The sequence below is a fragment of the Cucurbita pepo genome, chromosome 18, assembly GCF_057944985.1.
Source record: "Cucurbita pepo subsp. pepo isolate OVF chromosome 18, ASM5794498v1, whole genome shotgun sequence".
NCBI classification, from domain to species: domain Eukaryota; kingdom Viridiplantae; phylum Streptophyta; class Magnoliopsida; order Cucurbitales; family Cucurbitaceae; genus Cucurbita; species Cucurbita pepo.
In genome coordinates, this window is record NC_141815.1 from 7,776,268 (window position 1) to 7,790,026 (window position 13,759).

At 35.0% G+C, this 13,759-nt stretch overlaps 1 protein-coding gene across 2 annotated transcripts; it reads left to right on the plus strand.

Moving 5' to 3' along the window:
* The first annotated feature begins 910 nt into the window (after positions 1-910).
* On the plus strand, positions 911-10,168 carry LOC111780348 (uncharacterized). Of its 2 annotated transcripts, none has more exons than XM_023660721.2 (14): positions 911-1,081; positions 1,246-1,342; positions 1,551-1,617; positions 1,784-1,894; positions 2,289-2,484; positions 2,630-2,715; positions 3,477-3,672; positions 5,307-5,418; positions 7,222-7,346; positions 7,452-7,658; positions 7,817-7,926; positions 8,646-8,775; positions 9,124-9,270; positions 9,590-10,168. In XM_023660721.2, exons 2-14 carry the CDS (start codon positions 1,270-1,272, stop codon positions 9,809-9,811), a joined length of 1,782 nt encoding a protein of 593 aa, XP_023516489.2. In that variant the 5' UTR covers positions 911-1,081; positions 1,246-1,269; the 3' UTR covers positions 9,812-10,168. The 2 variants fall into 2 exon arrangements, with proteins under 2 accessions (XP_023516489.2, XP_023516487.2); XM_023660719.2 differs by having other exon boundaries at positions 912-1,081; positions 9,121-9,270.
* Positions 10,169-13,759: the final 3,591 nt, after the last annotated feature.

The window sequence follows — 13,759 nt, forward strand, 5'->3', positions numbered from 1 at the left end:
TTGGAGCATTTATCCTAGCGAGTGTAGCTATTAGTTCGGTCCGTATTCACGTAACAATAATAGTAAAGATACGACTAATATGAAAGTAAGTAAGGGGTTTGGACAAGTAGCACGCCTTTGACAAGTATTGAAAGTGATCCTCGTCTAAGGGGTTTGCACGCGTCATTAGTAAAATAAAAGAAGTGGAAGCTAAAGCCAAATTTTAGGTCTTGACGTAGTCATGTAGTCTTAGTCATGGTGGCATATGTTTGCATTTTTCGACCCAAACAGTGGAATCATTTTATGATTAATGTTCAACAGTGGAGCCTTAGTCACTATTTGACGGTATAAAGCAGTCTAATAAAATGATGCCACGTGAGTTCAACACCAAACCAAAACAAGTCGTCCCAAACACAAAGAATTCAAGTTCACTAACCAAGGATTGAGTGAAGACCAACAGTTGGGTCCAAAGTCGAACCAACTTTCATCTCGTACCTTTCAAAGAACTTGAAATTTTAAAACTAAAATAGACTCTCGAGAAATAAAAAACGCATCGAATTTTAGTTTCGTACAACTTTAAATATATATTTGAAGGCTTCTGAACTACACAAGACAAGATGCTGATTAAATTTCTAGTCAAAGTTATCGAGACTTTAACAATTTAGAAGTCAAAGATATTCAACAAATTAAAAACAAGATTATTCAATAAACGAGAAGCCGGAGGCTCTAACGTCATTCACGAGAACAAGCTCATCCGACCTTGAAAGAAGTTCATACGTATAATAATAATAATAATAATAATAAAAAGATAAGAATTAGAACAATACAATAGTTATTAGATAGATAATTAAAAATTTAAAAAAAAAAAAAAAAATAATAAATAAATAAAATTTTTTAAAAAATTGGAAAACAATTTCGAGACGTTCGAACCCAAATTTCATTGCTTTAATTTTTTTTCGTTGTCCTTTCCATTGAAAGAAACCCAATTTTGGCAAGAACACTACCAAATTTGCGAACGGTTCGAGTCACAGAGGCAATCCGAGGATTCGCAGCCGCCGTCGCTACTTCCCACAGATCGCCAGGGCAGTTGTAGAGACCTTAAGTAAGCCTTCTGATTCCCCCGCAAATGAATCTCAGATTCCGATCCCTAGGGCCTGTTTCAGCATTTCTCCGGCCGGTCAAGTCGGAATCCATGGATATCGCTTCATTCATTGGCAATTGTGTAACAATTTTGTAGTCTGATGGTTTCTTTTCGTTTTTTTTAAGGTCCGGATTGCGAAGTAGAGCCAAATGGCGTCCATGGAAGTCGACAGCGCTAACTCCAATGCTTCTGACCCTGATAATCCTAGATTTTCCGTTAACGGTATGCTCTTGTCAATTGCTGTTGTTTCCTTCATTGATCTTGAGAAACTGTTCGAGTTTTTTCGTGTTTTAAACTGCGTCTGGTGTGTTTATTTTGCCCATTTTATCAGTTTTGGCTAATTTCATCACGCTAGACTTTTTTATTTTTATTATTATTATTTTTTTATGCTGATGGTGCATTTCTGTTTGCATTTTATTTGTTTTTGAAGTATTGCAGCTCTTGAAATCTGCTCAGATGCAGCATGGATTGCGTCATGGAGATTATACTCGCTATCGGTTGGTGCAAACGCGTTTTGTATAAATCTGATTTTATTGATAAGTTGTTACGCTGTCTTAGTTTCTTACTTCCAATTATGCTAGCGTTTATAGTGTTCTGGATTTCTCTTGATTGCGTAGGCTGCTGATTGTTGGTAGATTTATTATTATTACTTTTGATGCGTAGGAGGTATTGCACAGCTCGGCTAAGGAGGCTGTATAAATCTCTGAAGTTCACTCATGGTCGTGGAAAGTACACCAAACGAGCCATTACTCAATCAACTGTTAGTGAAGTCAGGTTTGTCCCATTTATAGTTTTTTGCAAGCAGAGAGTAACATTCAATTCTTCACATATTTACATTTTGTATCTTTAATCCCTTCTTGGATTTACACTTCGAATTCGTCTCCTCCTGTTATTGCCTACAAGAATGTTGCACTCTAGAAATTGTTAACAAAGTGGTCAATTATGTTTCCCCTTAATTTACACTGATTTTAATGAAGTGGGGAAGGAAAAGAGGAAGTGAAAGAAGATGATCAAGTGGTAAATAATTTGATGATTGTTAGAATCTTATGATATGAGTTCAGATGTAGTGGCACGTGTATTTTTAGATTGAAATGTGTCTGGAGATAAATACATTGCAAAAAACATTATGGATAAAGTTTTAAACTAGCAACTTCTGGATTTAAAATAGGTTTCTCCATGTGGTTCTTTATATGGCGGAGAGAGCATGGAGTCATGCCATGGAGAAAAGGCAATTACCAGCGGGTCCAAATGCACGCCAGCGTATCTATTTGATTGGTAGGCTCAGGAAGGCGGTAAAATGGGCCACTCTCTTTGCACAATTGTGTGCAAGCAAGGGAGATTCAAGAACATCTTTGGAAGCAGAGGTTTGATCCTAGTTTTTTTCCCTTATGAAATATAAATCACATATGATATTCTTTTAACCTTGAAATTTTAAACTTAGTCTTAGTGAAGAGTGATCTTTCATCATCTCTTGCTTCTCAGCTGGTAATTATTTGTTCCTATATGTAGGCTTATGCATCGTATATGACTGGGAACTTGTTGTTTGAACAAGATCAGAATTGGGACACTGCATTACTGAACTTCAAAAGAGCTAGGTGCTTCCTTGTATTTTCCTGATCGTTAATTTCCTTGTTAAACTGAACAACTAATTCTTGACTGACCTTCTCTTTTAGGGCTAGGATGCATTATGCAAATAATTTTCTATGGATGCTGTAATAGTTTATTTTTGTTTTTGTATTTATTTTCGCATCCTCTATATAAGAAAGACCTATAATCCATTAGAGAAACATGGTCACTGCCATTCTAGGAAAGTTTGGAAGACACAGAGTAGATATATTCTTTATGATAATATGGGGCCTTTAGAAGAGATCTGGTATGGAACCAGGTTTATTGCCTCTATTCAAGCTTTCAATTCCCACAAATTCTTCCCTCTTCATCTCCTTCCACTGAAAGTTCTATCTTGTTCCAACCAAATTTCCCACAAAAGGACCCTAGAGCATTAAGTGAGAGAGTCCTCGTCTTGTCTTGAGGCTTTGAACCCTAAAGGAAAGGAGGATTGAAGGGCTTTGGTGATCCTCAAAGGTTGGGTAAGCCAACACTAAAAGGATCATTAAAGCTTCAGTGTGTAAGTGCAGCTGATGAGAATGTGACTTGCATTTTGATTTCTTACTGTTGAAGATGACTCTAAGATAAAAAGAAGAAAATTTTAATTTATCTACGATTTCTACTGTTATCCATGTGTAAAGAATCCAAAAACTGTTAAGGACACTTGATTTCCTAAAGGCCCTGCGTCATTTATCATCTCATTTTGATTTTTTCAGATAACTTATTAGGTAATGTTTTGTTTACCTTTCAGAGCGGTTTATGAAGAACTTGGGAAAGTAGGAGACCTAGAGAATCAAGTTTTGTGTCGTGAACGTGTAGAGGAGCTAGAACCTAGTATACGATACTGCTTGCACAAGATAGGGAAGTCAGATCTACAGGCTTCTGAACTTTTACATATTGGGGAGATGGAAGGCCCTGCTCTAGACCTGTTCAAAGCTAAATTAGAGGTCTGTTTGCTTGCCTTTTACTTTCAAGTTTATGAATTGTCATTTTTGCTCCAATTTTATTTTTATTTATAACTATATCCAATGTATCTATGTAGGAGCATCATAAATTAAAAAAACTTACTGAAAGATATCTGTTCAACTAACAAAAGTCCGACTCAAATTGGTTTTCACAGTTTACAAGAATTCAATTTTCTTGTTGATTTTGGTGTTTCTTTTACTGCGAAGTTGTTTTGTTTTCAACGAAGATATGTATAAGTTTTCAGGAAAGCTTTGGAGGCCTTGGTTTAAGTTTACTTGGTTATAGAGTACTGCTTTGGAAAAATTATCTTTTTGGTCCTCAAGTTTTTAGAAATAGGTTCATTTGGTCCTCCGAGGTTCCAAAATGTGCATTTTTAGTTCTTGAGTTTTGAGAAATAGGTTTTACAGGTCATTGAATTTTCAAAAATTAGTATAAAAGGTCCCGACGTTACTTTTTCCTTTGCTACAGTGACATTTAAAAAAGAAAAGTAAGTTAATTTTTTTAACGTTGATGTGAAATTTGAAATAAAGAATATAAAATAGATCTCTCTCCTCTCTCACTCTTTTCGGCTGGATTAGAGGCATCGTCTCCTTGATCAGGGGTAAAGGCTGGAGCTTGGTGGCGGTGGTGGAGGGTTGCGGGAGTTGACGAGAGCAATGATTCTGAGATGGTGGAGGATAGGAATTGTTTTGTTCTTTTCTGAGTTCGGTCTAAAATGGTGAATTTAGCCTCAGCTTGTATATGAAATCGCGACAACCCACAAAACTTAAGGCCAATGGGTCAATGGAAACTAGGGGAAGTAGACGGTTGGCATGCGGGACACTGGATCACCAATGTCAAGTGCTTGTGAAAATAAACCATCAACAGGGACTGCTCCCCTGTGGCAACCCTTTGCAGTTAAGAGAGAGAATTGGAAGATAGAGGATAAAGAAGGGAGGGAGGAGATAGGAGAGAGAATGTGGAGAGAGGGAGAGAGAAATTACTTTATTATTATTATTTTTTTTAATTTCAAATGCCAGGTTAGAATTTAAAATAATAAAAAAATTTGTTCCTTCAGCAAATGGAAAACGTAATGCCCAAAGGCATTTTAAACCTATTTCTTAAAACTTAGGGACTAAACACATTAGAAATTTGGGGCACAACGCAAACGTATTCCTTAAAACTCTGGGACCAAAATGAAAAATTTACTTCTGCTTTTAACATGTTGTGGCATCAAAAGGACAATTTCTATTACCTAGACAATATTTCTCTTATCTGCCTTTCTTTTTGATCTCAGTATAGATATGGATGTTTGGACCTGCGTTTGTATAACCTATGCTTTCATTTTCTCAATGAAAGCTTGACTTTGAGTAGAAAAAAAGGTCTTATAGCCATCATTTATTGTTAGGTAGACCGTAGCCCTGAGAACACTGCCTGTTATTGAAAGAACCTCAGAAATATTCTTCAACTGCAAACTATTTGACTGCTCAGGTTTTCAGTAAAAAAACTGAACTTTCATAACGGTGGCATTGTTTTTTCTCTTGTTTTGTGTTTGGTTGATCTGATAATGTCATTACTCTTTTAGTCTATTACCGGTCTTAGTTTATTTTATATTCTTGTACTTTCTTGCTTGTAGGCCGTCATGTCGGAGGCCAGATCTCAGCAGGCTGTTTCCATGACCGAGTTTCACTGGCTTGGTCATAGGTTTCCAATATCCAATGCAAAAACCAGAGTTGCCATATTAAAAGGTTGGTGTTTGTTTTTATACATCATTTAAATATTGAGATTTATGATGATTTTCCTCGGTTAGGAACTTATATGCTAACCACCTAAAATTAAATGGCCTGTTTATATATGTTCCAAAACAAAAAAAATTATTGGTTTCTAAAATTTTTAGATGCATTATTGGGTTGTCTAGAACTGAGGGTGTTTGGGGGACAGTTGACGTAGGATAAAGGGGAGATTTTCTAGTTGGAGAAACTTCTACTTATCTGGAACAGGATGACTATAATTCTTTTGGTTTTTGTCTATATCCCTATGGGTTTCATGTCCATATTGGAAACAGTCATGTCTATATCCCTACGGATCTCATGTACATAGAAAAGGGATTGGGGGTGTTGGGAGTGAAGAAATCTTGTTACTTCCATCTATGATGATTGGGACGTTTACCTTATGTTATGAAGATTCTTTCATGGAATGTTAAGTGGCCTTGAGGATATAGATAGAGGAGTTTGGTACGCAATGCTATTTAGACATTCTGATTCAAATATGCTTTCTCTCAATAAACTGAAGTTCCCATGGTAGATAGAGCTCATCTTATGACTATTTACTCATCTCAAATGGAGTGGTTTTTTTAGCTTTGAAAGAGCTGCTCTTGGTATTCATGTTCCGTGGAAGAAAATTCTATATTGATTTGCAAAGTCCTCATTTTTGCTTTCGTAAATGTTTCTTATAATGATAACACTACTACTGTTGGTATGGTTGGAATATTCTTTGAGTTGGAGGAAATCTATGATTTCTATGGTCTTCGTCATAGTTGCTGGTGCATTGGAGGTGGTAATTTTGACGATGTTATGTGGATAAAAGGTGGATTTCTGAAAACCCATCGAGAAGATACTCAAATCATTGAACTTTTTGACATGCTTATTGGTGATCAAGTTCCAAATGATATTTGTCTATCGCGTGGCTTCTTTTCCTGATCTAACGAGGCAAAGACCCATTCTTTCTCTTATCAATTAGTTTCATTGAGAAGTGTCTAGGTGGGCTGAATATGTGGAAAATCTGGATGCAGTCCAACTCTGTAACGGCAAAAGCAGTCTATGGTGGGAGTAAGATCTAAGTGGTTTTTTCTCGGCAATATCCACTTTCTAACAACTTACTAAACCTAAAGCCAAGATGAAAACCCCTGGTGCACTATACTTGGAAATCTAAACCTCCAAAGAAAGTAAAGTTCTTCATTTGATCTCTTTTTCATAGAAACCTGAAGTCCTTAATACTGTGGATAGGTTACCGAGAAAATTTCTAAGTTGAGCTCCATCTTCCTTGGTTATGGTTGATTTCTTTTCACTCTTTCGAAGTTTACTTGATCTAATGAAATTTACTCTTGTTTCCTCTCTTACCTAGTTGTCTTTTTGTTTGCTATCCTCCATTCTTTCCTTTTCTATTTTTCTCAACCACGAGTCCTCTTTCTATTTTACTTGGTTATAATGTATTTATGTATAATATGTGGTTAGCATTTTTTATATGTGCTGGTCTCTAGTTTCTCTGTTAGTTTTATATTGATTACACTTGGAAGAGTTTGGCTTGATAATAAGTTGCAAAACATATTCCTATATAATTCATTATTATGTTGTATTTTCTAGGAATCTCTCGAAGATATGCCCTTGCCATCACGTGCATATTTTCATTTTGCACTTTTTTCATCCAGATTTCCTTATTATGTTGTATTTTCTAGGAATCTGTAGAAGTGTGCCCTTACCATCACGTGGATATTTTCATTTTGCACTTTCTTCATCCAGAATTTCTAATTATGTCTGCATGAAATTATCTAGCTCGGGAATTAGAAAAGGACTTGCAAGGTTCAGCAGATTCACTTCCTGCAGAGAAAAGATTGTCCATTTTTGATAAGATCTTTGCAGCCTACCATGAGGCAAGGAGCTCCATTCGCAGTGATTTGGTATGTGGAAGATTGACAGTAGCCTTTCTTTGGATTCTTTAGTGTGTTTGTGTCTCTTCTAATTTGATCTTCCAGGCTTAAACGTTTCTGATTCTGTTTGTTTAGGTCAGTGCTGGAAATGCTGAAAATGTTAAAGATGATTTAAGTGGGCTTGATAAAGCTGTTAGTGCAGTGTTGGGTCAAAGGACAATAGAACGCAACCAGTTATTGGTAAAAATTGCAAAAAGTAAGCTTGTTAGGCGTCATGATGAAAAAAATGAGAAAGTTACCAAGCCGGAGGAACTTGTTCGCTTGTATGATCTCTTATTACAAGTAAGCATCTTTGTGCATTCTTGTATCCTTTTCATTATTTGAAATGATCCAACTGTTCTGCTCGATTAAAAACAGAGGTTTTTCTAGAGGGTTTAGCAATAGCTATATATAATTTTTGTTATTAACTTTTTTTTTTTTTTTTTTTTTTTTTTTTGCAGAATATTGCTGATCTTTCTGATTTAGTCAGTTCTGGAAGAGATAGGAGGCAGGAAGAAGTAGCGTTTGCTGAGGAGTGCTCGCTTAAAAGTATAGCTTTTCGTGGAGAAAGGTTTCTGCCCTTGAGTTCCTAATCTTTCTTGCTGATCAGAAAAACCTCCATATTTACATCGATAATCCCAATTTGCATTCTGGATTACCTGTTCTCTTTTCGAGCATAGAAATCTTTTTGTTCTTTTAATCCTTGTAAATTTGCTCATAATGCGTTAGATTCCCCGCCATTTTCCTTACCCTATAACTCATTGCTTTTAGCTGTATCCTGCACCTTGTTTGCTTTGCATTCTCTTGTTCTATTTAACCTGTCGGGGTGATATTATGCCAGCGTTGACATTCATTCTCAGGCGCATCTCTTTGGAGTATCATATGGACATATCATTTTGTGTGTAGATTTTTTAATTTTTATAATTATCATCAGTGTTATTAGTGTTGAAGATGCGATTTTCAGAATTTACTGATAAGAGACAAAAATAGAAAAGTTAGCAAAACATCCGTGTAATAGTGTCTAAAACTTATTCAACCCTTGGAAACCATGTAGCACGTGTGAGTTGTGAAGATGTTCATGCCACAAATTAATTCACTTTTCTCATTTCCAAAAGTGTGTAAGAATAACTGGTGTCTGGGTTGAGAACATTCTTTCCTTGGCCCCTGCACATCTTGTCATTACATTTGATCTTCCCTCTTGTTTATATGTCATTACTCAAGTGTAGATCAATTGATGTTTGCTGGCACTAGGTTGCTGTAAATGATAGATCCTCCTCTGTATATTTTCAGGTGCTTTTACTTGGCAAAATCATACAGTTTGGCTGGAAAAAGAGCCGAAGCTTATGTACTTTATTGCCATGGTCGCTCCCTTGTTGAAGATGCCATACAAAAATTCCGTACAGAAAATATCAGTGATCCGGTATGTGTATCATGTAGAACACTCTGGTAGCATACTAGGCAGAACATCCAACCACTTGTCTTAAGGGTTGTTACATTATTCTATTATCTTCGGTAGTTTTCACTGCTGTTGCTTGTTGCATAGCAATAGTCTGTTGGTGGATCTTCACTTCCCTTTGAGGAATATTTTCTGATATTGTTGAGGTCTATAAACTTTAAGATTACGTTTTCAAAGCGAGCAAAAATTCAGAGAAAACGCCTCATCTTTGTTTCTTTTAGTTTGTTTTCACCAACAGTAGTTCTTCAGAACAATTGAAATTGTTTTTTTTACTTTTTTAAAGAACCTCTGCTTTATTTCTTTCGACAGAAGATAATCGAAGAGTTGAAAACATTGATCGAGGAATGCAGAGCCAACAGTTGTATAGAGCATGCAACTGGAATTATTGAGGAGGTGAAGGCTCCAGAGAATCTGTCGAAGAAGATCTCTAACATATCATTGACTGGAGCAGAGAAGAAGGTACTTATAACATTCGTTCTGTCTGTATTTTCCTTTTTAAGCTGGAACAAAACTGAATGAACTTGAATTACGTAGTCCTGGATGCAATAATACTCACTGGACAATGAAAATCGAGCGACAGTCTTAAATGACGATTAACCGAAAGAATTGACCTGAGTAAATCACGAGCATGTTTTTGATCGCTTTCCTGTTGAATAGATACACCTTGTTCTTATTTCTTCCTTAGCCAAGCCATGTTTTTGGGAGCACACGTTCTTATTTTAGTTTATAGCTTGCTTGGATGTTAACATCTATGAAATCCATCTTCAATATGTTACAGTCGGTCAAATACCTCCTTCAGAGCCTCGATGACTATGAGTCTGCAGTTGGCGATTCGAACATCAAGACTGCTCCATGCATTGAAGCCTTTCCCCCCGCGTTTCGGGCAATCCCTCGGAATCCCATTGTTCTGGACCTTGCTTTTAACTACATTGACTTCCCATCTCTTGAGAATAGAATGAAAAAGGACAGAAAGGGCTTTATCAGTAGGCTATGGGGATGAGTTTTCCTTTGCCAAGATTTTGTTTTCACTTACGGTCTCTTAAACAACTTCCCAGCCCTCATGCATGAATTTTGGGTCACAATGAGAAAGGAATGACTGTTTGTTTCTTGGGTTTCTCTCAGATGAACAACAAAGATATAGGACCAATTTTCCAGGACTTTTTTTTTTGGAGGGCTGCGTGTGACTGTTGCAGAATACACATTATTTATCTTCTGATTTTGGCTATTAACTTTGAATTCATTGTGGATATTTTAGAAGTTTATTTGCAGATTGTCACAAAATAACTATTTATGGATGATTGTATTGATCTGGCCTATGTTCTAAAGCTACAATTAGAGACACAGGTTTGTGACGATATGTAACAAGCTAAAACATACAATATCTGCTAGTAGTGGGCTTCGGCTGTTACAGGTTTGCTAATTAACTTATTTGTGATGCAATTGAATTGATATCAATATCGTGGTCGATATCTAGATATGATTATTTGTAATATTTTGTCATATATTTGAGAAAAAAAAAGAAAAAACTAGAGATCGATATCTATATCAGGATGGGTATATCAACAAGATATTGATATAGGTGTCTAGATACTATTTCTTTTTTCCATGTCGTTTAAGAGAGAGAATCAAGTTATTTTTTCACCTGCATGAGATGAATCATTTTTTTTATTTTAGGTTTGGTTTAATATATTACAAAAATATCATTTTGAATAATATTATCTTATTAAATTAAATAAATGTAGATCTTGCTCTGACAATTGTATTTTTTTATTTATTTTAATGGTATTTATATCAAGATTTGAATTAAAGGAGTGAAATTTAACATCATTACTATTTTATTTTTTTTTGAATCCTACATTTTTTTTTTTTATAAAAAATCCATTTAGATATTAATTTGTTTCATGTATAAAAATTTTAGTGAGTAAATAAATAAAAGTGATAATGTAATATTTTAATTAACTAGAAATAAAAAAAAAAGTTAATTTTGGTAATCATACATATTTCATTCCAATTCAATAATGAAATTCTTATTACGAGTTCTAATCTCGAGCCTATTTTCATTATGAGTCATAAACATAGCTTTAATTCATAAGAGATTATAAAATTTACAACATTTAATTATTTTCATAAAATGACAAACAAATCTTGGATGCTAAAGTGTAATGATTTTCTGAAGATCCTTTGCGTTTTTTTTTTTTTAATATTTTAAATGACTTTTTGACTGCAAAATAATAATAAAAAAAAGATAGTTTATTATTAGGGTTTGACTTCAAACATCTCTATAATCATTTGGGGAAGAGATAATGGTTTAATTTTGACTTTTTTTTTTTTTAATGAGATTAATAATTTTGTTGACTACAAAATAATATTAGATAGGTTAAATCATAACTAAATTTATTTTTCAATGCTTTCCCATTTAAATTTTAACTTTTTATTCTCATTTCTATCATTTGATTTAAAACTTACCAAACACTCCAATTATTAGTGGGGGAGAAAGTGACATTATTTGTGATCAAAAGGAGCATTATTTTTTGTTTTAGTCTAATTTTAATTGATTTAGGGTCATTCTCGAGCTTTTAACAAAGCTGGACGTTGAAGCAAGTGAAAAGACGTTTAGGTAAGAGCTGAGTTGAGTAATATGTTAACTCGTTAATTATTAGTTATGTTGTAGGATTTGGACTAGAGTTCGTGTAAGCCAAACAGAAAATTTTGTTGTTATTAGAAAACAAACGAGGTAAAACATTTTCTTATTTGAATGTCTATTATTTTAAGTGTTTTAAAATCATTACGCCTATATGCTACACTTCAAGGTAAATGGTGGATATCATATCTAGCACATTGGATATAAGTGTTCAGGATTTAAAACCCCTGAGAGTTGGCCACGAGGCAACAGCCTCTGATGCCCCCACACCATTGCGGCGGGAGGGGTCTTGCCCATCATCCTACTTTGCCAAGAGGTGGGGCAGGAGTGCAACGATCTAGCCCAAACCCACTTAGATGATTTGAAATTCGAATTTAACAATTGATGCTCTCGACATTTTCCGCAACAAAAACACTTTATTTGCTCGTGTTGAATTATTTTCTTTTATATATTTTTTTTAACTCCATATAGATTTTGATAATATCCAAGTGGGCTCATATACAACCCTCTTGGGCTTGCCCTTCGATTAGTGCACACTCACAATGTCGGAGTTACGGAAGGAAAAGAGCTCGCATAATATCGTGTGACGTACATAGATATCATAATGTACGCATCTGTACTAACTATACCGAAAAAGTATCTCGATGCACATAACATACAAAATGCGTGAGTTCCCCAAAGTTTTAAATCATAGCATATACTTATGATGCAAGTCATACCTCTATTTTTTTTTATGACATAGTGTTCGTATGAGACATACATACATAATACTTGTCGTATCTTTCATGATTGACATACATGACTTTCTAATGTCTCATAGATGTAGAGTGTACATGTTAACATAGTTTACACAGTGTGACATATGGAGGTTCATACATCATACAACATCGATATCTGTTCTATAACAAAGCATAATTACATAATAAATATAACTTATGATATAGCATAATTCATATCATGACATAACTTATATGATAACTTAGACATAACATATCACACGTCAAACAACCACAAATCATCAAACGTGTAAGGCCAGAGAGCATGCGTCATTCATACATCATACAAGTCATTGAACCAAGCCAACAATAAAACCACCTACCTGACTGGCATAAGGCGAAATCACTAAATTTTTTGAGTTAATGTTTGTTTGGTCCTACCCGTTGAAGGCTAGTTCCAAAGCTAACTCCAATCGCAAGTCCTAATCCCTAATTTCTAAGTTCTAGTCGTCGGTGTCTATCTTTGGTTAAGGTCTCTGTTCTCTGGTGCTAATTGTTGGGATTGAGAAAGAGTGACTAGCAACCAGGACCAAATGACAATGGTCAAAGATCAAGATCGATCGAGGATTGATAACTGAGATAGGGACTAGCAAAACGCAATGGATTGAGATCAATGACCAATGATCACCGATCATCACCAAAACACTCCGTCCCTGATCCTGATTGTTGACCACCGAAATAAAGAACTAAAAAGACACATTTAGAAACAAGACCTAATAACTAATCCACAATTGGGACATTTTTTATGGGTTTAATTAGGATGACATTGTAGACTGAAAACAACAATGTTCGGAGAAATCCAAGTGGTTAGATTTACTATATTTTTTTGTGTCAAAATGCTATTGGCCACTCTCCAAAACCTTACCTTTTCTCATTATTATATGCTAATGCTTGTCGACCAATCATAATTATAATAATAATAATAATGAAACATTTTGTTTTATTCTATAGTTTGCCTTTTTTTTTAAAAAAAAATATATTTTAACACGTTTCTAATTCTCTCTTCTAGATTTGTCGTCCGGGCACGAGAGGTTGCCACGGTCGATTGGTTTGAATAAAGTTAAATTACAAATTTGACCCTTATACTTCTAAGAAAGTTGAAATTTAGTCTTTGAGTTTGTTGTAGTTTGGACCGTTCACACTAGTTCGGCCTGTAGAAAAGATCATGAAAGAGATTTACGATCCTGAGTTTCTAGACACATTGCACTTACACTTGGGACGAGGTTGCCACTTGACCCTAAGACGGGTCAAAGAAGAGTTGATAAAACCTTTTAAATAGTCCTCTCTACGAGAATCTTATCAAACTAATTAACCTGTCTTCTTTTAAGTTTAAAAGTATTATTAAAATTTTTTCGGGATGAATGGCTAAAGAGATGGTAAGTGTTAGACGAATACAACTCTCCACAATGGTGTGATATTGTCGCTCTGAGCATAAGCTTTCATGTGTTTTGCTGGGCTTCCAAAAAGGTCTCATAGTATTCTTTACTTATAAATCTATAATTAGCGTAGGTGGTACTTTCATATAGGGCAA

Bases quoted from the DNA above. Each gene is read 5' to 3' on its own strand.
- LOC111780348 (XM_023660719.2), top strand. From the start codon at position 1,270: ATGGCGTCCATGGAAGTCGACAGCGCTAACTCCAATGCTTCTGACCCT. The intron at 3,673-5,306 runs GTCTGTTTGCTT...TCTTGCTTGTAG, and splicing joins TGTTCAAAGCTAAATTAGAG to GCCGTCATGTCGGAGGCCAG. The intron at 9,271-9,589 runs GTACTTATAACA...AATATGTTACAG, and splicing joins TGACTGGAGCAGAGAAGAAG to TCGGTCAAATACCTCCTTCA.